We start from the raw sequence: 25095 nt of genomic DNA, 5'->3' as shown, positions 1-25095 counted from the left end.
GAGGTGGAAGCTTGGGTTCTCAATTGCTCTCATTCTTTCATTAAGATTCAGTGATTAGACTATGGGGTAAGGCCTACTGAATAAGAAAGTGTGCCAAAAGTTCCTTCCTTTTGGTGTAATTGTGTACTAACTGATAAAACTGTAACCATATGTTTATAGTTTGTGGAAATTATCTAAATTTAGGGCCAGTAAGTACTTGATGAAGTAGTCACTGTAGACACTGCTTAATTATTTTTGAACAATAAATAGGTTATTTAAAGCTGTAATATGCATCTACAGCAATTACTTAAAAAAAAAAAAAAAAAGAAAATCTAGTTCTATTCAAAATAGAACATTTTGAGCATTTGTCAAATATAAACAGTTATAGGATTTAGCATCTAAAGATGTCAGTGTCATGTTTGCATTTAGCAATAGCAATAATTGTTTAATTACTTCTTACTTCGTGCAGTTTGTCTTGTTTCAGATGAATATTTTTCCTTTGTAAAGGAAAAGAAGGATTTTAACGGTTGGTACAGTACTGAATAAGTTCTAGCTTCCAGAAAGAAAACCAAAAAAAGTGTAGATTTTTGGTGAGGAGAGACTTTAACCTCTAGGTCTAAAGTCTAGGATAGCATTTTGGAGCAATTTATTTAGGTACAGCAAAACTGTTACTGCACAGATATTGCTGTAACACAAGTAAGATGCCACAGTAAGTGTTTTTATGGTTTCTCCCCTAAAAAGCTGTAGCTATTACAGAAAGCATTATAAACCATATCTAGTTTAGCATATCCATATTTCATGATTGTGATTCTTATAAATTTGGGTTCACTGTTCTCAGATGTCTATCTGCTTTTATTTTTTGTTTTGGAATGCCTTCATATTTGTTTCTTTGTTTGTTTTCTACTGCAGCAAAGTTCCATTGAAACTGATCTGTGATTGGAAGGAATTATTTTTTAATGGAAAATCGATATATGAAAAAGCCTCAATTAAAACTTTGCCAAGTGAACCAAACTCAGAACAACTTATAGAGTTGAATGAAATGGATCTGTTAGATGAAAAAGATTATGGTGAATACAAGGTACATGAAACAGACAGTCCATAATGGAATAATATAATACACCTTGATTGTTCTTAATTGTAAAAATTTTGTTGTAATATTACATTTTCTTCTTTCAATAGTTTATTACATCAGAATTTGACATGCATTTTCTTTTCATTACATGAGGTTCTACTGGAAATACATGGCTCCTCTGAATGTTAGTAGCAGCAGAGAGTTGCTGCAATTTTAAAACATTTAAAATTGAATGCTTACATATAACATTAATTGTATTTACCTACTGAGTGTGTAAGATAAACAAAGAAATTACTGTGCAATTGATTTTAACTAATTGGAATTTGAAAGTGTGATTCACACAGAATCACATAGGGGTTGGAAGGGAGCTCCAGAGATCATCGAGTCCAACCCCCCTGCCAAAGCAGGTTCCCTACAGCAGGTTGCACAGGTAGGCATCCAGGCAGGTCTGGAACATCTCCGGAGAAGGAGACTCCACCACCTCCCTGGGCAGCCTGTTCCAGTGCTCCGTCACCTCACTGTAAAGAAGTTCTTGCGCATGTTTGTGCGGAACTTCCTATGCTGCAGTTTCCGGCCGTTTCCCCTTGTCCTGTCTCCACTCACCACTGAAAAGAGTCCGGCCTCGCCATTCTGCCCCCCACAGATTAATGCTACCACGTTTGAAAATGTGAGAAGAGACAGTCAGCAAAAACAAGTGAGAAGAAATACAGTGTCTATTATAAAACCTGGTAGTCTTAATCCAAGTAATTTTGAATAAAAGTTTTTTAACAGGAATTATTGATTTGGGTGATCTATTCTCAACAGCAGCTTTTATAAAAATTAGTTTAAATGGCTAATATTTTGGCAGATCTTCTGTTAGGATACAAAGTATCTTAAAGTGTTTCTTCAAGTTTATGATACTTTCTATAATTTTAGATCTGGAAGATGAAGGGTGAATATTTCCCTGTTATAATTAAAAACTATTCTATAGTATTTTCCAAATTACAATATAGCTGATAGTTTCTTTGAAAAAAAAAAAAAACAGAACAGAAAAATCTATTTAATACGTGTAAGTCATTGCAAATATCCTGTCATTTGAAGTTTTGGGAAATTATAATCACAATATGTTTGTGTTCTTACCAACTCCCTGAATCAACTGGTATATTTTTTTGCAGTCAGTCTGAATTTTTGTTATCAGCTGTGGTAAACACCTGACAGCTGAGTTATCTTTCGTGTCAATCTTAAAATATGTTTTTCTGATTAATTATAAGCTACCCGTTCATACTATATAAACTCACATAATAAATTTAATAATCACTCTCTTTGGGTGTGGAAAAAAATGGGGAGAAAAAGAAAATTGATTATTTTCAGTCATATTATTATTATTTGTATTGCAGAATCTAGTAGTTTCTTTCAATATAAGTCCAGTAACAGCGTTAAACACTTACTGACACATTTCAAGCCTCTTTTTCAGTACCAGACTATTTCAAATGTACACTCACGTACTTATTTTTTTTCCAGATGTTATTAATCTTACACTTTTCTGAATGCGTATTAGCCAAAAATAATACCTTATGACTTGCATAAAATTGTTGGCATCAATCCACACTCATGTCAACTGAAAACCTAAGTGAATAGCAAGTATTTTCAGACTGTTCTACCTTGAAAATGTATTGTCTGGGCATTCTAGCAATGTTTATTATGATTTCTTCACCTAAGAAAAAAGCCAAGCACTGGCAGCCTGGCATGTCTCAAGAATGATAAGTTTTTAATAAGAGTGCTGAGTTAAAGAAGCATATTTGATAAAATAGAAGAAATAAAGTATGTACTATCAGCCTGTTGCTGATAGTAATTCCAGATTAGAATAAGCCTGGAAATATTTGAAAACTACCATAACATCCATTATGCCTAATCACTTCATAAATAAATACAATTCATGAAAAAAAAGAAAAAAAAAAAGAAAGAAAAAAAAAAAAAAGCCACACCAAACATAACAGTAGGCACCACCCAAAATATCAAATAATTTTCATTTTTCTTTGAGAGCATTAACCAGGAACTAGGTAACTGTCCTGGATACCTGAAAACTTGTTTCTGACAGATAACCTAGTTTAACTAAGGACAGGTATGGTCGAGTAATTTTCTGATTAGAAAGACAAAAAATTCAAAAGGTGAGTACTTCAAATAAGAAACCTACCCCATTTAGAATTCATTTGTACCACAGGTTGGATAGAATTTTTAAAAATTGATCTCCCCTTTTTTTAGGGAAAATAGTTCAGATAGATTAAGGATTTGAACTTTTTTAAATTAATCTTTTCCGCAACTTATTAAGAAGTACATATATCTGAGATATTTTAAGGAAGAGATATTTTACAGCTCAGAAATATTTTTTTCTGGTTTTAACTGATTAAATATAGGTCGCATTTTCATTTAAAGTAGTAGTAAGTTACATGGTATTAATTTACCTAATGCATATATCTTCAAAGTAAACTCTTATTAGAATATATGCTATAGCAATGTATAACTTATGTTTACAAGTTCTGAAAAATACATATTCTACCTGGAACATGAATGTGTATAATATATTTCAGTAGAACTTTGATGTTCATGGTAATTAAATATTTAATTTATAGAATGATAGAATAGTTTAGATTGAAAGGGAATTTGTGGGCATGTAGTTCAACTTGTTGCTCAAAGTGGATCTGACTTCTGAATAGATTGCTCCTTGTATTTTCCAGTCAGCTATCAAATATTTCCAAGGATGGGTCTCCCTGTGAAATCTGTGCCTGTTCTTATCTACCCTCATAGTGAATTTTTTTCTTTTTTCTTTTTTTAAGTGGAAATTCCTTTACTACTACATTCCTTTACTCCATTTACTACTACATTTAGGGTGTACTTTATTGAATATTTACAATTTACAAATATTTACAATATTTGTTATTGTATAATAAAGTACACCTAAATGAACAAAAGAATCTAATTGGGAGTGGTAATAACCCATGTATCTAGCAAACAGCAATCTACAGATGTGCCATTTAAGAATAACTGAAACGGAACTAGTATTTTCCTGCATACTAAGAGGCTCTTATTACAGCATAAACAGCACATGTCCTTCATAGTACTTTCCTAGTGGTATAGGATGCAATAATCCAGTGGCAAAAGATGTGTTAAATTTTTCTGACTACAAGCTTTTATTATCATCTTTCTCCAGCTGTAATTGTAAGGAAAAGCTGTATGCTTTTAACTCAACCAGAAGCTTCTAGTATTTCTTTTAAGGTTTTTATGATTTTGTCTTGTTGGGTATTGTTTTGTTTTGTTGTCACTATTGAATGTGTGTTAGGGAGATAAATGTATTTTAAATCTTTGTACAAATTTTCAAAGATGTGCGTGCTATACTGGGCAATAATACTGCCTCATCATTGGAGTGCTGAATGCTAGGATAATGGGTTTATGTTCCAAAAAGTTATAGCTGATTCATTCTGTAGTATTAGTGAGATGACTTCTCGTGTTTGTGGGATTTTAAAGAATTATTCTAGATTTTGTAAAAATGATTGTAGGAGTTTTTGTCTGTCATCTAGGTCTTAGTGAATAGCAGTAAATCTTAATGATTATGACAATTACATCTTTTAACGAGGCTGTAATGTAAAAATATTTTAATATTAGTACTGTTCAGATTTGGTTATTATATGAATTTATATAATTACATATGTGTAGTAAGATGAAATACAGTATATATTGCCTAACTGTTTGATAATTTATTTGCACAGAGTATGACAGGGGAATGGTGTCCAACTGACGAGAACAGAGAAAACATATCTCCTCTTAATAACAACATATTGGGTCATGTGCTTCATAGACTGATGGAGATTTTCTATCCTTCAAAACCCAGATCTTCACTGCCTATAATTCCTCCGTTTCGCATCAAGGGATGTATTCTGGGAAAACCTTTTAGTGGAAAAACTACCTGTGTAAATTTTCTTGAAAAAGGTAGAGTTTTGTTTAGCTTTTCATCTGAAAGCTCTTAAAGTTGACTCTTACAATAAAGTTTGTTTTTGCAAATCCTTTCATTACTAATCCTTGAACCTCACATGCAACTGTATTTTACTGAGGTTCCTTTCAAGTCATTCATTCATTATCTTCTAGAATAAGATTAAAAACAGCTGACCTCTCATATAATGTTGTTATAATATTTCTTCTGTATTTCTTGAGGATTTAAAAATGCTTTTGATTTCTCTGAAAATGTTTGTGATTGAAGAGACTAGCAGATATATATAAGATTGTGAATGCATTGGTTACAGAGAAGAGACAGTGGAAACAACTTATATGAAAAGTCCAAACAAAAGGAATTGTGCATTCCTTCACATATAATGATACTCTCCTCCAATTACTGATTTAATTTCATTGATAGTCTCTCTTCATGTATGCTCAGCTCAAACTATAAAGCTATCTAATTTTTGTATATATTAGTTTGCAATATTCAGGTACTGTCTGTTGATACTCTGGTTCAGGAGGCCATCCAAGCTTTTCTTAATAATGAAATGAAAACTGAATACAGCTTGATTTCACAGGAAGCAGAGAGCTCTGCAAAACAAAACAAGGTAAGCATTCTTGTTAATTTTGGCTTTGGCTGTCTCAGGGAAAAGTGAGTGTATAAGGAAAAAAAGTACATTGTTTCAACTTCTTACTCAATTTCAGACTTAGAAGTTTTTTCTTAACAGACTTCAAGGTTCATCTTCAACTGACAGATTTGTTTTCCTGTATTGTGTATTTTTTTTTCTAATCTATTTATTTTCTTAACTGACAAAAGGTTCAGAGGAACTTCTCAGCATCATCAATGATGTTTCTAACAAGAACATTTGCTAATGGAACTGGAGGTATTTGTGTGTGTGTGTGCATATACAAATTTAAATTAATTTTCATATATTTTAATTCTTATTAAATTTAAATTACAATTCCACTTTCTCCTGTCAACTTCATGTAGAATCCATGACATCTGAGTTTTCAGAATAGTTGCCATTATGAATTTTGTGTTTCTGTGCGTTCCCACTGTTTGGGAGAAGCAAGTGCAAACTGCTCCACCCAGGAAAGTGAGCCAGGAGATGATGCCAATAGTAAGTCTGGCAGAGCCAACACCTCATCAGTAAAGAGTGAACATATTGACTAAAGAGTAAGATTCAGAGACATTGACCAGCAAAAGCTTCAGTCTGATGACAAATGTACTGATGCAATAAATGTGAGATTGAGCGAGAAAGTCAAGCCAGCAGATGTGGATCAGAATCAGAAGTGCTAACATGGGTGCTGCGCTCCTATAATGCACCACAGACAGTGTCTAGGTTGAAATCTTCATTCTGAAAGCACCTTCCAAAGGAATGTGAGGCAAGCCCTCTGCTTCCCTCACTTTACCTTTCTTTACAATAGCTCTTAACAACAAAGGAACTGATATTGGGCTCAGCTACTAAACTCAGAATCACAGAATGATTGGGGGTGGAAGGAACTTCTGAAGGTCATCTAGTCCAACACCTTTCAAGGAAGGTTCAGTATTATATATTGTTTAGCACTGCGTTCACTTGGGAGTTAAACTTCACCAAGGATGGAAACTCCACAATCTCACTGGGTGGTGACTTGTTCCAATTTTCTATAACTCATACAGTTCATATTTTATCATTTAAATAGAATTCAGTGTGTTTCAGTTTGTTTCCATTGCCTCTTGTCCCTTTTTCACTTGACATCACTGAGATGATAGTGGCTCCAGCTTTACTCCACTTTACAAGTTCCCACTCAGGATTTCTTTTCCTGGGCTGAATAATTCCAGCTCTCAGCCTCTCCCTGTGTATCAGATGTTCTAACATCTTAATAATTGTTATGATCTTTTTCTGGATCTGCTGCAATGTATCCAGGTCTTTCTTGCCTCTGGAGAGTCTAGAACTGTACACAGCGTTCTAGATATGGTCTCACTGAGGCTGAGGGAAAGTACGATCTCCTGGTGATGATGCTGTGTTTCATGTATTCCAGGATGCTTCTGACCTTCCTTAATGCAAAGATGAGTCTCTGGCTCAAAATAATCTTGTCCTCAAAGGTCTTCTCTGCAAAGTTGCTTGCAAAGCAATTGGCCTCTAGACTTCCTTGCTAGTCTCAGGAGCCTGAGATTCCTGAAGGCAGGTTGTACTTGTAGAGACCAAGAGAGAGGAGACATTAAGTATCTCTGTCCTGTGCTCCAGTCAGCAGCAAGCTCGTGTTTCCACTGGTCTTCATTTTGCTGTGGAGATACCTATAAAGGTTCTGGTTTTGACCATGTGCAAGAAAATGTCTTTTTCCCATGAGAGCATTGAAACTGATTGTCTTTAGTGATATTTTCTGTCACTGGAGGTTTTTGAGACTGGTAAAGCCTTGAGTAATGTGATCTGACATTCCAGCTGCATTAACCGTAAAATTGAATTGATCTTTAGAGGTTGCTTGCAACTTGAATTTTTCAGTGATCCTATCATACTAATAATTGCAAATACCTTCTGTTTTAATTTGGTCATAGGACAATAATAAGACTTGTATTTTTATTATTTAGCTATAGTAAGAAATATTACAGATGTGGAATTGTTAAACTTTCAAATGTACCTATTTTAGGTAACTGTTCTGTCAAAAAGCATCCGTCTGATCAGGAAATTGTATCAGACCACAAAGAGAATGACATATCTGAGGTTTGTAGTCCATTTTAACTACTACAATATAGATTATTCAGAATCATATCATTAAACAATAGAGTGGTGATACACTGTCACCGTTTTGCCTTTATTTATTGACCTGATTGCAAGTATTTTCTGTGAGAAATATCAAAAGAGATTTTGTAAAAATCTATTTCCATGTATACTGGTTAGAGTTATACCTACAGCTAGAATTCTATGTAAGTGTTTGATCTCTGTTTGATCTCACAATTATGTAAGATAAGGTACTTTCTATATAATTTCTGAATTAGCAGAAATGTGATCTGAATGTTGCTGGTGCCACGCAAATATTTCAACCCATCACAAGGTTTCTTTTCTTTACATTCAAAAATAATTAATTCTACAGTTCTCTCAACTTTATTTTTCTTGCTGAAATGTACTTAAAAAGCAAGTAAGATACCTATATAAACATTGATGTTAAATATTGCTACAGAAAACTTCTAGCATTTTCTTAAGCCGTCAGAAATCAAACCATCACCGAGTTTACAGTAGTGAAAATCAGAACATTAGGACAAACTGTCTGTCATTTTCCTGTGTGTGATGACATTCAGTTCAACTTTTCAGTTGAATGAGGCCTCTTTAACATCAGTTAAAACTATATCTGGTAGGTAGATCATACAATAAACATTAAAAATAAATAAATAACACAATCAAGACTAAATATAATCAAGGAATGCAGAAGTAAAGTATACAGGTTGCTCCAAAAGTTACGCCTCCTATTTACTTCTGTAGAAACTATAATAGATACAAAGAACAACTAACTGATAGAGCAAATTCTGAGCTACAGAACACTATTTTTATGAATAGCCACCACCATTAGGTATACATTTTCATCAGCAGTGAACAAGAGCCTGCATGCCATGCTCAGAAAAGTCTGCACCAGTTATGGTGAAACACTAACACTTTTGCCACTGCTGAAACACCCACCCACTACCTTGCTGTGCTTGTGTACTGTTTGGTCTCCATAAATTTTCAGCAAGCATCAATGAATGTCAGTGGATGCCAATTTTTTCCACGTGGAGGATTCAATTCCATACCTTTGCTTCACATGCCTTTCCTTCCATGTCAAGGCACCATTTTGTCAGTGTGCCCCTCTGCTGCCATCTGTCACATGCAAACAAAATGTAATTGAAATGCTGGTGAGAAGGTTCCTATTCTATTGCCATACCACCACTATCTGCTTCTGATGTCATGGACCAACACAACAAAATAGGAAGCATTACTTTCAGAGCAGCCATCACATAATGATGTTCATTTTAACTGTGAGTGTTGTCAACATCCTGAGCTTTTTGTTCTTACTTGTTCTTTTAACTGCTTTGCACTCCTCCACAGCTATCTGTACGTGCCCAGCTTGGCGCTGCATCACAGAAATTGCTGAAGAAAGGAAAAAGTATCCCTGATGAATTACTAGTTGACATCCTATTGGAAGCCATGAAGTATGAAATTATGTAGCTTTTCTCCCCCTTAATTAGAATGTAATTATCAATTTTTTAGGACCAGATTCAGCCATTTCTCTTTAGTCAGTACATTAGTGGAAAATTGGAGTGTGCTATGGGAAAGTGGGACTGATCAGTGATTTAATGCTCATTTGAAAGAAATAGAATCCAGCCCTATATTTTAAAAGCATTAGTGTACACCACTGCAGTAAGTAAAAAAATAAACAACTATCACATAGTCATTAGACGTAAGTAATGTCTATATTTTGTTTATCAGTTTTCAACTATTCAGAATGTGCTAGTATTTTTTCCTCTGGATTTAATGTGAGATACATAATACAAACATTCATATTTCAACAATTATTTGTTTTGTTCTCTTCTTGCATTACAGAAAATTATCTCAAATATGCTCATATGCAATTAGCTCTTAAATTCTCACACGGATGTCATTTAAGTTATATTTACTCCCATTTGTACTTTAATGTTATAAAACAGTTTTTACTACTTGTTTTTTCAGTGCAGAAGTTAGCACTTTTTGAAAGCAATGAAATTATGTCTCTGATCACAGTACAGCTCTATAAAGATTGTTTTTGAAAACTATCAAGAAGCAAATATTGTTCTGTTTATCATTTTTAGCTCCTTTTCATGCAATTTCTGCCATAAAGTTCATTGTTTTGCTATTTTGATCATGATGCTGTCATTCAGAATAAACTACTAGGACAAGCTCTTCCTTAGGTGTTAATTTTATGCTATCAGTTTTTCTCTGCAAATGTCATTTTTCATTTACTTTTAGCCACACACCACCAGAGAAGGGATGGATTCTGGATGGATTTCCAATGACGATTAATCAGGCAAGGCTATTTGAAAAAGCCTGTACAGGGATTGATTCAGATGAAATGGAAGCAAAATATGTGAATTGTGGAAAGCTCTCACTTGTTACAAATCCTAGAACTCCTAACGAGCCTCCTGTTGCCTTACCTGCATTTGATGTTTCTGTATTATTGGATATTTCAGACACCACAGTATTGAAACGATTGGCTAGCTTGAAGCGTAAGTTTCTATCTACATTTAAATGAAGTCAAATGACAAGCACATTTTTATGTAAGGGGAATATGAAAATTGTTATAAATATGGAAACTTCTGAAATGTGAGTACTTTGCAACATGGTAGCAATTTGTGTATTTTAATTTAAACTACTAGTATTTGTATTTTTTTATAATTATGAAGTTAGATTTTTTTTTTTACTCTTATTTGTAAGACCTCTTTTACCTTTGTTCGCTTGTCTAAAGATGTATGACTGAATATAAGCAACACATTAATCACAAGCATTATTTCAGGTTTTATTTGTACTTAACAATTTTAACCTTACATTATGCTAATTCAAACAAAATAGCATTATTTTGCCATTTCTTTTTACCTCATGTAATGTCATCCATTCATTTTGAAATATCATCCTGAGTGCTTCCAAGTTATCCTGAATACTTAAGTTTGTTTCAGTCAAAGGCAGATTATAAGTGTGCAAGTTCATGTGTGTTTGTGGGTTTTTTTGTCCTGAAATTTCACTGAAGACAGGGTAGCACAGTGGTTAATGTTAACTATCATATGAAGAAACAGTTGGGAAAAGTGTAACTTACAGCAGCTGCAGAAATATTACTCATTCCAAATGAGCATGTCTAATTAGTGTTTTTCTCCAGTGGATACATTAGGAAGAGTAAATAAAGGGATGTGCTAACTCTTAATTTGCTCAGAAATGCCAACATTCATTCCCCATTGATTATTGCTTTTGTCTTGTCTTAGTCAATGAACAACCAAAAATAGTTGATTTTGGACAAAAATGACAAAAGCAACAAAGGGTTTTTGAAAGCTGTTTTATTTCTGGACTACTTATTTTTCATTGCTCTCACTCATCTTGGCAAAATACAAGTTCTTTTCACAAATATTTACCATATTGTCTAGATTATAAGGGGGTTACTCTTCATTGTTTTCACTGCAGCACTTACATAGCACATGGCTTGAGCTGAACATTGTTTTGCTTTTATATGTTGGCAGAAATGAGAATGATGCAAATTGTTGGAGGTTTTGCTAACTATACCATCAAGATGTATGTATTAGCACTGATATTCATGTTAATTTTAAGACATTTTGTGCCAAAACATCTTTAAGATGTGATGCTACATGATATAGTCTCAGGAATCCAAAAAAGATATTGTTTCTTAAGATGTCCCATGGTCATAGAAAAAGTCATAGAAACAAACAAAAAAACCACATCAGAAATCTATAAAAATTTGTTTATTTCTAATAGATTAAAGTTTTCTTTTTTTAATCTTGAGAAGTCTCTGAGATAGAGGATATTTTTCTTCAGATACAGTAGTAAATCTATCCATTCTGGAAACGAGTAGTTACGAAAAGAAAGATTCAGGTTACACTGGAAAAAAAAAACAGAAACGCCTTCAAACTGTAAGAATATATATGCCTGAAACTGTCCACCCATCACATCTCTACAACTACAGCTTTCTATGACTGCAAAGTATCAGCTGGGAAATGTATTGTTATAATTGACTTTGCATTCAAACAGAAGTCTCTGAATTCTTACCCAGCTCTATTTAGTAATTCTCTGATTTATTTCTGTCCTTTCCTTTCTTTGAGGAAGCTTTTAAATTTTTAAGGGAAGAGATATAACATCGAGGAAATCTAGAAGCTTTCTTTTAACGTAGTTATCTTATTTAGGTCCTTAGTAGCTACCTTTTCAACATATGTTCATTTATGCTGTTTTCCTCAGCAGATAAATCAAAGTCCTCTCAAACTGAACAGGAGGACAACGGTCAAAATTCAGATGTTAAAATCATAGAAGAGAAGACTGACTTAGCAAGGGACCAGGTGCTGCATAGGTATGTTATATTAAGTACAATAAAGTTACTTCAGCCACATTATTAGGCATGTAATTAATCTGAAGCTCTTATGTGATCTACGATTGCACTATGAGTGCCTTATGTTAAGATCTTAAGAATTTCTCTGACTGAAGTCTAAGAGGTGCTTAGATTTTTGGTGCAATGTAAATAATCTTAGAAATTAGGAATTCTTATGTTTTGCTTTTCCAAGGTATTTTTTCAAGGAAAATTTCTTTTCCAGGTATGAATTGAAAAAATAAAATATGTATATATGTATGTATATATGTATGTACTTCAGAGAACCTCTCATGGTTTTCTATATTTTATTCTATCATTAGATTAAAAAAAATTATAATGCTATTATTAAATTTTGCGTGTAGAGGAAAATCAAGAGCAGCAACTTTAGCTTTTAAATCATAGAGTCATAGAATCATAGATCATTCAGGCTGGAAAACACCTTAAAGATCATTGAGTCCAACCACAACCTAACCATACTACTCTAACTATCAACCCTCTGCTAAAACATGTCCCTGAGCACAACATCCAAACAGTTTTTAAACACATCCAGGGATGGTGACTCAACCACCTCCCTGGGGAGCCTATTCCAGTGCTTAACAACCCTTTCTGTAAAGAAGTTTTTCCTGATATTCAACCTAAACCTCCCCTGGCGCAACTTGCAGCCATTTCCCCTTGTCCTGTCACCTGTCACCAGTGACAAGACACCAACCCTGCTCTCTCTGTAAGCACCTTTCAGATATTGGAAGAGAGCAATAAGGTCTCCCCTCAGCCTCCTTTTCCCCAGGCTAAACACCCCCAGTTCTGTCAGTCTCTCCTCATACACATATTCTCAAGCCCTTCACAAGCCTTGTTGTCCTTTGGACCTGCTCCAGCACCTCATTGTCTTTTCTGTTCTGAGGGTCCCAAAACTGAACACAGTACTTGAGGTGAGGCCTCACCAATGCCGAGTACAGGGGCAGGATCTAGTCCTGCTCACCACTCCATTTCTGATACAAGCCAGGATGCCATCGGCCTTCTTGGCCACATGAGCACACAGTTGCTTTTAAATATTTGATAATATTAACTAGTTTAGACTATTATATTATTAGTTATAATTATTTTAGTCATGATGCAAGAAAACATAGGCTTAACTTCTGATATGAAAGAGTAAGAGCTATTTTCTTACTCTGAGGGGGTTTAAGTCGTTGAAAATTTAAATATCTTCAAAAGTACTGCCTAGATTTGCTTTAGTATTGTATAGTATTTAGTATTTAGGTTAGATATTGTGATCTTTCCTTTGTTTATGGGAAAATATTTTCCTGTAGTTATTTCAATTGTTCTATTTTAGAGGTATATATCAATATGACTTTTGCAGAATTTCAGGCTTCCTAGACACATGGCCAAAATTAGAGAACTGGTTTTCAGACCATCAAAACACTCTAGTGAAGGTCAGTGCAGAGACAGAAGAAAGTATTGTGTGCAAAACTGTAAAGGAAATTCTGATTGAAGAAATTGACAAAAAGCAGAATAAAAGTAAGTTTTTCCCTTTCTACTTTTTACAGTTCACTAAGAAAAGACTGTTTCTGATGGATAACACTAATCATTAAAATATAAAACTATGTGGAAAAACTAGCATTTTCACCATACCTACAAGGCTTCAGGGATTTATGAGTTATTGACTGGAATGGATATAATGGATAATGCACTGGAATTTTGAAGTTTTCTGTCGTATTTTTTACATTTCACAGGATATGGACCAATTTCACATACCTATAAAGATAATTTGAGAAAAAGATTTCAAAATATTTAAAATAAACTGTCAGTTGGATATATTTAAATTCACTGAAGAATTACTAAATTCAGTCATTTCTTCCAGATTTAAGTATTACAGCTAGCATCAACACTGTGTGGGATAGCACAATGACAAAGGAAGGATAATTTGCCATTATAAACATATACTCATTTATCAGAAATGTAAAAACATGGATAACTCAGTGCGCCGTATTTGCATCTTTTGGTGCATCTTATTGCGTGTTTCTTCTTAATCCATGCAATTAACATATGTACATACAACCCTATACAACAGAATTATTTAAAAAGAAGGGAAAAAGATGAATTCCAAAGAAAAAGTTGTATCCAGTAAACAAGGATTAGATTTTTAATAACTGTTTTCTTCAGAGTTATTAGAAGAAAGACTTGATGTGGCCTTCACCACATTATTCTTTCTCAATCTCACACGGAAACCATGCTTACAACTGTTCCTTAATTAAGCAGTGTCCTTGAAATCATGATAGTTTTAATGAATCTAAGAATTGTATCAACACCAATGACTTTGCTTTACCTGGTAAAGAATGCTTTGCATAATCATACTAAATCACTGTTACTGTTTCTCTCACGGAGATGGTTTTGGAAAAGTAGCAATCCTGCAAAATACAATCTAACTGGAAACAGATTTCTAAAAACTATGGCATCACATAATTGATCAGCATATGTTCTTATGAAAAATACACAAATTCTGAATCTTTATGTTAGTCTGAATTTGTCAGATTAGCATAAATATCTATTTCTGTTTACTGATACTTAAAATAGTTATGGAGGTACTAATTGTATGTTCATACTCAAGGGTCTGTACGAGAAAAATCACCAGAAGAAAAGGCTTTGCCAGTTAAAACTCAAGATCTGCTTTCTCCTATTCCTGTGACACCACTACTGATTAAGCCAGGAACGGGTGAATGGATTTATGTAGATGTGTCACTTCCCAAGGTACCTTCAGGGTTAAAAGTCTTAGATATCAAAGTATATATTTACCTTTATGTTTTGTGCATATTCTACCTAAACTTTTTTTCTCAGCACATTATTTTCTTAAATATTTTACAGTGAAAATTACACTAGTGCTGTGTATTTGTACTACAAGTACAAATACTTTTTCGTACCAAAATATATAAGAAAGAAACACACTTGAAAATTTTGATCATTGCCTTTTGCTAAATTCTTCACAGTGATGTTGAAGAACAGTGCACAAAGGCCAAAACAAGCTTCCTGGAGTCATGTCATGACCCATCTACTCAGGTTTCATGACCCATCTACTCAGGTTCTTGCCTTTGGCGGTGGCTGGGCACTGGTCCTGCAGAAAGAATGTAAGAATGGCAAGAGTGTGCACTGATATTTCTCCTAGGATACTTTCCTCTAACACTCTCCAGGACATCTTTTTATCTGCTAGTAAAGTGAAATGTATGGGATTCCCGATATAAGTTTATAGGTACATCTTTGTATTCAGTAAATCTCAACAGTATTTTTTTCCATGATTGTCTTTTTTCTTTTTTTGGAAGCAATTTACTTCATAGTCTCCACAGTATAGTGTTTTTATGTGATTATTTAGTGGTTTTATGATTTTTGGTTATCAGTGTTCCACATGATAATATCACATGGCACTGGTTAAAGAGTTAATGCTCCAATTCCAGACACCTGTCTGGAAGAGAAGAAGAACTGCATACCCCAGAACACCTTGCATTTAGAGAGGAGATATCACCTCTGGCAAGGTCACAAGACCTCCCTTTTTTTTCAGCTCTCCTCCCTGCTGCTTGACCCAACTGTGCATCTCACCTCAGTGTTATAGCAAGACCTTTCCACCTTTTGGACTCCCTCTCTCATTATAATTGATTTATTAGCTTCAATTCTTATATCGTAGTATATTGTATTATAATGTGTTATCTTACATTCTGATATACCATATTTAGAAAATTAGTTTGTTTCTCCTCAGATCGCTGCCACTGTTTTTAATTATTTGGAGTCCCCTATTTCCCTTTCTAGAAGTGTGGATTCATGAATCCCTTCGCCCTGCAAGTCACAGAATGGGGCCAAACCAACCCGTAAACTGTTGACATGTAGCCTGTATAATTATGCTTTTTATGAAGAGAAAAGAAATAACACTTTGCTTTAAATCTATTTTACTTGGTTTACTGGATGACCCCAAGTTCTTGTATTGTGTGATTCAATGAATAGTAATTCTGTATTCACCCTGTGAAATTATTTGTGATGTTACAGGCATCTATCACATACTCCTTCTTCATTTTGCCTCCGTGATGCTTTTCAAATCAAGACATAATGTTAACTCTACTCATGCAGAAATGATTCAATATATTCAGTCATGATTTTTGCCTTTTGGTCTGTCTGTTCTAGTTTTACTAATTTTTTAACTTTATTCTTTTGGATGGGGAGATAGGTCTGCATGCAGTAACTGAGATACAGATTTGAAGGATTCTTAATGACGCTTTGTATTTTGTTCTGTATTCTGTTCCTTATGTTTTCCAGTTTTGACTTTATGACTGCAGTTAACTGGCATATGCTGTGAATCTCCTTCTGAGCGATTAAAGTCTGCAACTCATCTTGTTGCCTTTCCACTTGTCATGCATTTCTTTGGCATTTTTTGACAGTCAGTCAGTAAAATGTTGCTTTTGAAACACTCAACAGTCACTCTTAATTTCTACTAGTTTAAACAGTTGTGTACTGCCTAACAACTTCCTGAATTTATGAATGTATCGAAAAACACCGATATCAGCAGTGTTTTGGGGGAACTTCCTATTCATCTTGAATACTGCCACATTTTTTTTCAAAGAAATGCACAGGGTAACTTTCTGTTTATAATAAGTTGTTGATGATTCCAAAACAAAATAAATGAAAGAAGTCAGTAGTCAGAAGTATGATATCATGAAATAATCTGTTATTTATTAATGATTTATCTAAATGAGTTGCCAAGAAATGTATTGATTTTGATGTTTTTTAAAATATTCACAGGAGATACCTGATTTTTTAGTACCTTACTGGGAAATGGTAGAAAATGTGTATGTGAATACCATCAAAACTGTACTTAGATGTCTAAGGGATGAACAGTACTCCATGATACATTATTTAGCAGATATTAGGTGAGTAGAAATAGCTTAGTATTTCAATATCCATATTTTATATTTTTCCTCTGCCATTGTTTTGTAACATTATTTTTGCCATAATTTACAGAAAAAATTTCCAAGATTATTTAAAGCATCCAGATCATAAGCAGGAGTTTGTATCCCAGTGGCAATCAGACTTTAATTCAGTTTCTGATGACCTGAGGGAAGATGAGGAAACAAAAGCAGAACTACACCAAAGACTGACTGTGAGTAAATTGAAGAAGAAACAATAGGGCCTATGAAGCACTATCCATGTTAAAGCAAAAAATGGAATGGAGCCTTGTAAATAGAATAATGTTTAAACTATAACTTAATTTCTCAGAATTGTTTGTATGGCATATCCCCTTTCTCTTTATGTTTGCATTTATTATCAAACCGTTTAAGTGGAAGGTCGCTGATGCTGTTATGAGCTTAGCTATTTGTGTTCTAATTCTATGTCTAGCTTCGATAGCTCTCTGCCTGGGAAAAGCCTAACTCTGTCCTCTATATTTATCATAGACCTCTGGATTATTTTGTCAGATTCATTTGTAAAGCTGTTTTCTGTCATCTGTCTGTAATCATAGAAGTCTTGGACCAGGCTTTGACATTTATAACAATTTAGAAAAAACAACGCCTACAATAAATGAGTGTGTGTCTCATGCACAGGCAAAAATATAGTTTCTAATAGTAAAAAAAGAATGTATTTACAGTTTTTTCTTAGTTATTTCTCATATTTTATTTTTTATTTTAGGATTTAAGGGATCTTCTCTGGGATATCTGTGATAAAAGAAGGGAAGAAGCAGAGCAGGAACGTACTGATATCATGAATGATGGCTGGTTGCGAGATCATAAGGGGATTGCAATAAACCATTTTTTTTCACTTATGCAGGTAAGGTACAGAGCTCTACCATGGATTTTGCAATTGAAGGAGACAATGAATTGGAATTGAAAGACAGTAAGCCTCAGAGGAGTTTCACGCATTTGGCTCTGAATATGTTAGGAATCAAGAATTAGATGAGCAAATGTTCATGCTGCTTCTAACTCTGCCTAGAAAGCCTAGAGATATTTAGTCTAGAGACCAGGATGGCATTAGATGGCATTCATCATGTTTAACCATTTAATAGGCAAGAAACTTTAAGAAAAATACAATTACTATTGTCCACTGTCAAGCATTTTCAATCTGTGATGCATATTGCTGCTTTTTGAGTTTTATCAGTCCAGTGAATGTTTTGAGATTTGTAACAGAGATGTTAGAACTGTTTATACATCCATAATCATATTTACATCATATCCGTTTTATGGATTACAAAATTTACTGCTGTTGTAGACCTCCCTACTGTTAAGGTTGTCTTGTATTTCCCAAATCAAAAAATTCTATCAGTTGTAACTTGAAATTTTACCTACAGTCTAAAAAAAAAGTTGCAAGGAGTTTTTTGGAGAAAAGAAATCATCTTCACTTTGTTAGATCTTTCCTTCCCCACATTACGCCTTTCCTCTCATTCAGCGAGACCATGAATTACTTCAGTTCTTGAAGAAAGTAAGATTTATTTTTCTGTGACTGCGTAAATTAGACTTAGGGGTGGAATGGACAAGCTTGTCTGTAAATGGAGTGACCTTGTTGTGAAGGTTTGGGCAACTTTAAAGGAGGCAATGAAAAAAGTGTTTTAAATACATGCCATGCTATGCTAATTTGGTTGAAAAATCAGGCCTAACCACTTCTGGCTTAACAATCAAGGGAACCACTTTTTTATCTCAGATGCGTGTTGGAGTAATCTGAATAAAATTTCTGATATATTCATCTGCAATAGCATGGAAATTATTAACTCTATTTTAAAAGAGCCTAAATAATGCCATAAATAAAGACTAAAACAATAGGGTTAAAAAAAAAAAAAGTCCAAATATAAAATACTTTCTTACTATCCTGTAATTGTCCTTACTATCCTTACTATCCTGTAATTTATATGATTGTCTATTTAAAAACTTTATCTTAACATGTGAATAAATAAGTGAAAGTAAAATAACATCACAGTGGCAGAAAAGCCATTTGAGATGACTAATGTGTTAAAAATACATAGTAGTTATGTTTTCCCTCCCTAAAAGGCCCCTACTTTTTTATTTTCATAACACAGTACAGCATAGTTCCCCAAATTAAATAATTAAATGAATAATTAACACTGAAAATGCAAAACTAAAAATGTAAACTATACGTTATGGTTTTGTTTGAGAAACGGTCAGAAATAGACTTCCTTGGTCTTGAGATCTCCTTTTGTGGGAAGTTAAATGTATCCCCCACGTGGTTCTGTTACTGTATAAACAATAGATTTGTGTAAATTCTACTTAAGAACGTCTTAACTTTAGTAAGGTTAAATCAGATTACTCTCCACCTTTCTCTGTGCACTGTAATAGAAGATATTTTCTTCTTTGCTTATGGATAAGAGCTGCTTTACACCACAAAGGTTTTATTCTTTGTTTTGTGAATGTGGTTTTGTGCATTTTCCCATGAATATTTTGTACTGTTTTGGCAGTTAGAAGCTAACACTTGTCTGTATCAATAAATCAAAACATGACAGGTGTTAAATGTTTTTTGAATCTTACTTGATTTCTCCTGAGAGAATTTGTGGAAAAAGATCTTCAAGATACTTAGCTCATAAAACCTGTTGATCTCTTTGACGAGGATAAACTGTATGACCTTTTACACTGTTTTTTCCATCATTTAACTCTTTTTATGAGTTAACTCTTTTTTTAATGTTAACAAGGATTTTGATTATTTCAAATGAAGCAATTTCTATAATTTTTTTGTACTTGTATATACTTGTTAGTATAGAAATAAATATAAATCTAAATATATTTAAATTTAATGTGTTAAATATTATTTATTGCAAATATTTTTCCTATTCTAATGAGATTTTTATTACTGTTGGAAATACTTGTGTGAAAATTAAGAAACTAAATTTGTAGACATTGATGTGAGTAAAAGGGTGCATTAAATACAGTATAAAAATTCAGACAAATGTAGTTGTTCATTGTTTTCCCCATTACTCTTACTATTTGTAATTGCTTTTGCCGCTATGTATTTAAAATGTAGTAGAACTTGTTTTGAATTTCAGTCTTTCTGTCTTTTCTTATTGAGGTTGAAGTGGATCGTTTTCAAGATACAAAGAGACTTCTTCATGACTACTACAGAGCAATGGAAGGAAAAATCCCAACAGAAGACAGACAAGGTTTTACTAGACTCCCATTGCTAGATATTGTCGATAAAGAGCAGAAAGAAGATCAGAATGAATCAAGAAGGTAGAAATACACTATTAATTGTACAAATATCAACAATTATAATGCACTCATGGCTTTGTGGGTATATGTGGAAATAAATGCCAGCATATTTCAAAGGATGGGGAAATAAGATTGTTTAAATAGTAATTATAGTTAAATAATCTTGTAAATAATCTGATCTTGTATCATCTTATAGGATTAATTTATTCTTAAATTTTGACTGATTAACCCTAATCATTTTCACTAGTACATCTCTGAATTATAAAGCATTTTGAAAGCTGCCTTAGAAAGAAATTTGCTATATATTTCCTATATATATATATTATATATTTCCTACTTTCCTCAGTACTGTTGATGGCTTTCAGCATAGTTATCACAAAACTAAGCTAGTATTATTTTAGAACATCAATAGGCTTTAAATTTGCACAAATGAACATAATTAAATTACTCAAGTAACAACAAATGTAAATCAGAACATCCTAGGAACAGTAATTCTACATTAAAGGTAAGGGATACTCTTAAATAATTTCAGAATATCAAAAATTCCATCAACAGTAAAACCTTTTGTAATTACTTACAGTTCATTTAGAAAGTAATGAGGTTATGCTTCTAGCTCATTTGGAATATATCATCAAATCACACAGTCATTTGACTTAGTTTTATCCATCTATTTATCTCCTTATCTTCTGTCTTTAAACTAGCCAACTTTCCTGTCATCCACATGTTTTACCTCTTTTGGTCATAAGTCCATCCTTTTTCTGTTACTACAGCAAATTTTGCAAATAGCATTCTCATTGTCTTGACATGTTTTCTAATGTTGTAACAAATTACCTCTTTATGAAAGGGGGAAGTGATTTACGCCTTGTATTTTATTTTTCAGAATTCCTCTAGTTCCTTATAACCTGCCTTCACCAGAAACAAATATTACCAAATCAAAAAGCAAGGGAACTCTACTTAAGAGTGTTAAGGATGAGAATTCTTCTGAAAATGTAGTGGTTGCTTTTGGGAAAGATGAAAATGTTATTTCTGATACATGGCATACAGCAGTAACAGCAGTATCAGATATGGTAGGGACTGTTTTATTTAAATAGATATCTATGGATAAAACAGTAAAGGCCTTCCATTCAGCATGCATTACAATGTGTATGTTAGTTTCACATCTAATGCTGAATCACAGAAGAGTTTTCAACTAGCAGTGGTTATGCCTCAAATTAACGTCATCTACTATATTTCCATTGAAAATATTTGCATTTCTGTATGAATGGTGTTAAGACCTGTATATTATCAGATCTGCAGTGCCTTTGTATTTTCATTCTGCACACTATCAAATACTTTGAATGTTGGTTCTATATATTTGCTTTTTCCATGATAAACTTTTCCCTTATTCCTCAATAGAAATATGAAAAGGACATGTTACATCATGGGATGCGACTTTTACTCAAAACTTTCACAACTTCAAAAGCTGTGTTAACATTCTCTTCTATACATAATTTAATACAACATGTTGCTTTTCAGATTGTTGGTTTCAAGGTTGGTTTTTTTTCATTTTGGTCATTTTAAAACACATAGACTTTTGCACTCTTATAGTAGCTTACATTCTTAGATTTCACATCTGATTCTTATATTTCACACTTTTCCCTTCAGTGAAGTTAGTGAGGTTACAAGAATTAGAACTACTGTTATTGTGTTTAATTTTTTCAGTATAATTTTATTTTTTGATAAATAATCATAACATAATCAATATATTACTTAAAATATCTCTTAATTATATATGTTTGTCATAGCAAGTAGTTGCAGTAAATTTAGTCTATCTAAAACAGTAATTGCATAGTATTGATAACATTTATTTGACTGTGTGAATATGGTATATAGGTAAGAGCAGAAGTACAGTCAAAAGAAGTGAAGGAAGAAGGAGAAAAGCAGCTACAAGTGAAAGAAGATCTGAAGTCTTCTCAGACAATGTCAAGCAGGTCTACTGGGAAGGATGCCAAAGACACCAAAAAATCCCCCAAATCACCTACTAAAAAGAAAGGTATTTGAAATACTGACTTTGTTATAGGACTGCTTGAAATTACTGAAACATAGATATGACAATCATATGAAAAGGGATAACCTATGACATTTAATTTGCATTTAATTTTTTCCTTGAAATTTTAAATGTGATATAAAAGTGTGAAAAGTTGATAGTCATAAAGGAATGCAAAAGCTGTTAAATGACTGTTGGGTTTCTTTAGTTATATGTGATATTGTTGCTATTTTTTAAGAATTAATGGTCAAAATGGAACTTCGAAAGTTGATATGAAATCTTTCATGTGGAATTTCATGCAACCTTCAAAGCAACATAATAAAATAATACCTTTATAATATCTATACGTAGCTATGTAGGTTAAAGCAAGATTTTCTCCAGAAGGAACACCTATCACTCAGAGTAAGCTTGTTTATGTGCAAGTTGTTATAAAATGGTAAATTTTAAGGTCAAACGATCTGTTTTGACTCACGACAGAGACAATTGTATTCAACAATGATGTTCCATTCAGAAATACATTTTAGAGAGTTGTTTTAAATTTTTTAATTTTTAAAACAAATGAATATGTTGGAGTGGTTTTATGCAGTCTTAGCACGTCTTGCAAACGTAGATCATATGTGAAGAAATCTTCCTGCTACATTAACAGAAGCAGTCTCAGTAACCTTGTATTTGTATGCTCATGAAGGATCATATCAAGTAAGATGGAAAGTAACATTTCAAAAATGTCTTATGAGTGCCTGTGTGCAGACACAAATTTACCACCAAAGTCCAAAGATTTTGAGGGAGACTATTTTTTTTGCAGGACCTTCTTCTACTGCCTCAGCAGCTGAAGGCAGTCCAGTTCCTTTAACCCCTGAAGAACTGAAGAAACAAAAACTGACACTTAAAATACAGCAAGAATACTTTGCTGCCCTGAAACATGAGGGTATGTTTCTATTTGGTGTTGATCGTTCTTCCCAATTTAGGTATTGTGATAGTCAAGCTTCTACAGTATAGAATGCTAAATACACTAATTGAAACAAAGTTGAACACAGAATTTGCTAATTTTCAAGATTGATAACAATATATAGATTCTGGTACTCTTCTCTTATTCTTCCTTTCTAAGGCTCTTAATGCCTTTCAGTGCCTGTTCCATGTCTCTGTCAATGCATTACCCAAGCTGTCTTTTCATCTGCTTGATATCCTTTTCCCTTCTGACATTGTAACATTTACTCATTTTCTGTATTAGTGAGAGACTCTCAGTTCTTCCCATTCTGAATTTTGAAATTCTCAAAGTTTTAAAAAATGTAATGTGAGTACTTAGCATAATTTTGATAGAGATTATTTTCTTAGTGCTCATTAACCAAACTCTTTTCTAATGCAAACTGAGAATTAGAGTGTGAAATAGGCATGTGTAGGAAGCTTCAGGAAACAAACAAACAAACAATCAAGAAAACAATGAGCTTGATTTTAAACAGCTGGAAGCTAGGGTAAAGATGAAGAAAATATTTTCATTATGAGTAACAAATATAATGATTAGAAATGTTTTATTTAAAATGTATCTGTATCATGATACACTCACATCATTAATCTTCTAGATCTGATTGCTATGTAGCATTTTGTTTTATGTCATGTATGTTTAAACATCCCCTGAAGCTCTGCTTCATTTTTATCAAGATACTTTTTACCTTGTGGATTCTTATGCTTATAGAATGCACACTTTTGTAGAACACATGGTCCAACTAGGATGATTCTGAAAGTAGTTCAAAATTCTGAGAACCTAAAGAAAAATTTTGCTGCCTATATATGGATTATTGTGTTAAACTTCAGATGCTTAAAATTATTTAAAAAATAATTTAAAATGTAATTAAAAATTATTATTACTTATAATAATAATAATATTTTAACAGAGAAAGCTACAAAAACTCGACTAAAACTTATAAAAGAAAAAGCTTTAGCATATGTTGAAGAGTTAACAATGAAAGCAGAAGAAGCTTATAAAGATATGGAAAAGTGGCTGGGAGCAAGGTTCCTGGCAGAAATGTCAAGGTAATGTAAATCCAGTTTTGAACAGAAATATAATTTTAAATTAAGGGCTAGTAAAGATGTTTATATAGAAACAAATAATATGCAAAATGTATGTAGAAGATAATAATTACATTTAATGTGCTAGAATTTAATTTTAAATTAAATAGCTGAATAGTAATGACGTGTTTCTTGGATGATTAGCAGGTTCTGCTGACTATTATTATAGTCAGATGTTACCCCACAATCCTTCTGTTTTTCCAGACTAAGGATTTAGCAGATTTTTGAGCATCAGCAGACACCTGGATATTTTGCTTTTTAGCAGTATCACCATTTCAGTGGGTTCTGTCACTTGGGGTTGTGGGTTGATTTTTTGTGTGGGGAGTTGTTTTTTTTTTTGTTTTTTGTTTTTTGTTTTTTTTTTTTCCCCTGTGCTACACACATGCTGGAAATCTCTACCTGCTGTTATTACCATTGTGTGTAACTTTTATCAAAAATATTTCAAGGTTGATTGAAAAAAATAATCCTAACCTTGGCTATTTTATTGTCCTAGTATTTAAAATATACTTGGGGCTGCTATATGACCCTTAGGCCATCTGTCTATGTCCACATCACTGAAGTATTTCATTCTCCATTATACCTTTCAAAAGTATCACTTTGCCTTTAGGAAAATGTTTTTGGTGCTTTTGGCTTGTAGTAACTTTTAAACCATACTTTGGACAGTGCTAGAAGGTACACTGCAAGGTAGGCCCAAGACAGGAAACAGAAATGTAGGATGTGAAAGCTCTAACAGGCAGTCGCTCAAA

The 25095-nt window shown here is 33.2% G+C and overlaps 1 protein-coding gene across 1 annotated transcript in view; it reads left to right on the top strand.

Annotated features, from left to right (window-relative positions):
- SPEF2 (sperm flagellar 2) overlaps positions 1-25095 on the top strand; it is a gene marked incomplete at both ends in the record, with an annotated part of 47493 nt that overhangs the window by 14690 nt on the left and 7708 nt on the right. Inside the window, 18 exon segments of the mRNA XM_079548318.1 lie at positions 889-1057; positions 4795-5014; positions 5495-5625; positions 5835-5901; positions 7646-7719; positions 9076-9179; positions 9973-10229; positions 11959-12067; positions 13440-13597; positions 14688-14827; positions 16859-16986; positions 17078-17216; positions 17741-17878; positions 20120-20280; positions 21140-21326; positions 22132-22291; positions 23088-23210; positions 24175-24313. Coding sequence (XP_079404444.1) covers positions 889-1057; positions 4795-5014; positions 5495-5625; positions 5835-5901; positions 7646-7719; positions 9076-9179; positions 9973-10229; positions 11959-12067; positions 13440-13597; positions 14688-14827; positions 16859-16986; positions 17078-17216; positions 17741-17878; positions 20120-20280; positions 21140-21326; positions 22132-22291; positions 23088-23210; positions 24175-24313 — 2604 coding nt within the window.

The sequence above is a fragment of the Tetrao urogallus genome, assembly GCF_951394365.1.
Source record: "Tetrao urogallus genome assembly, chromosome: Z".
In the NCBI taxonomy this organism is placed as follows: domain Eukaryota; kingdom Metazoa; phylum Chordata; class Aves; order Galliformes; family Phasianidae; genus Tetrao; species Tetrao urogallus.
The sequence above is the reverse complement of the archived record's forward strand: the minus strand, read 5'-3'. Positions and strand labels throughout refer to the sequence as shown.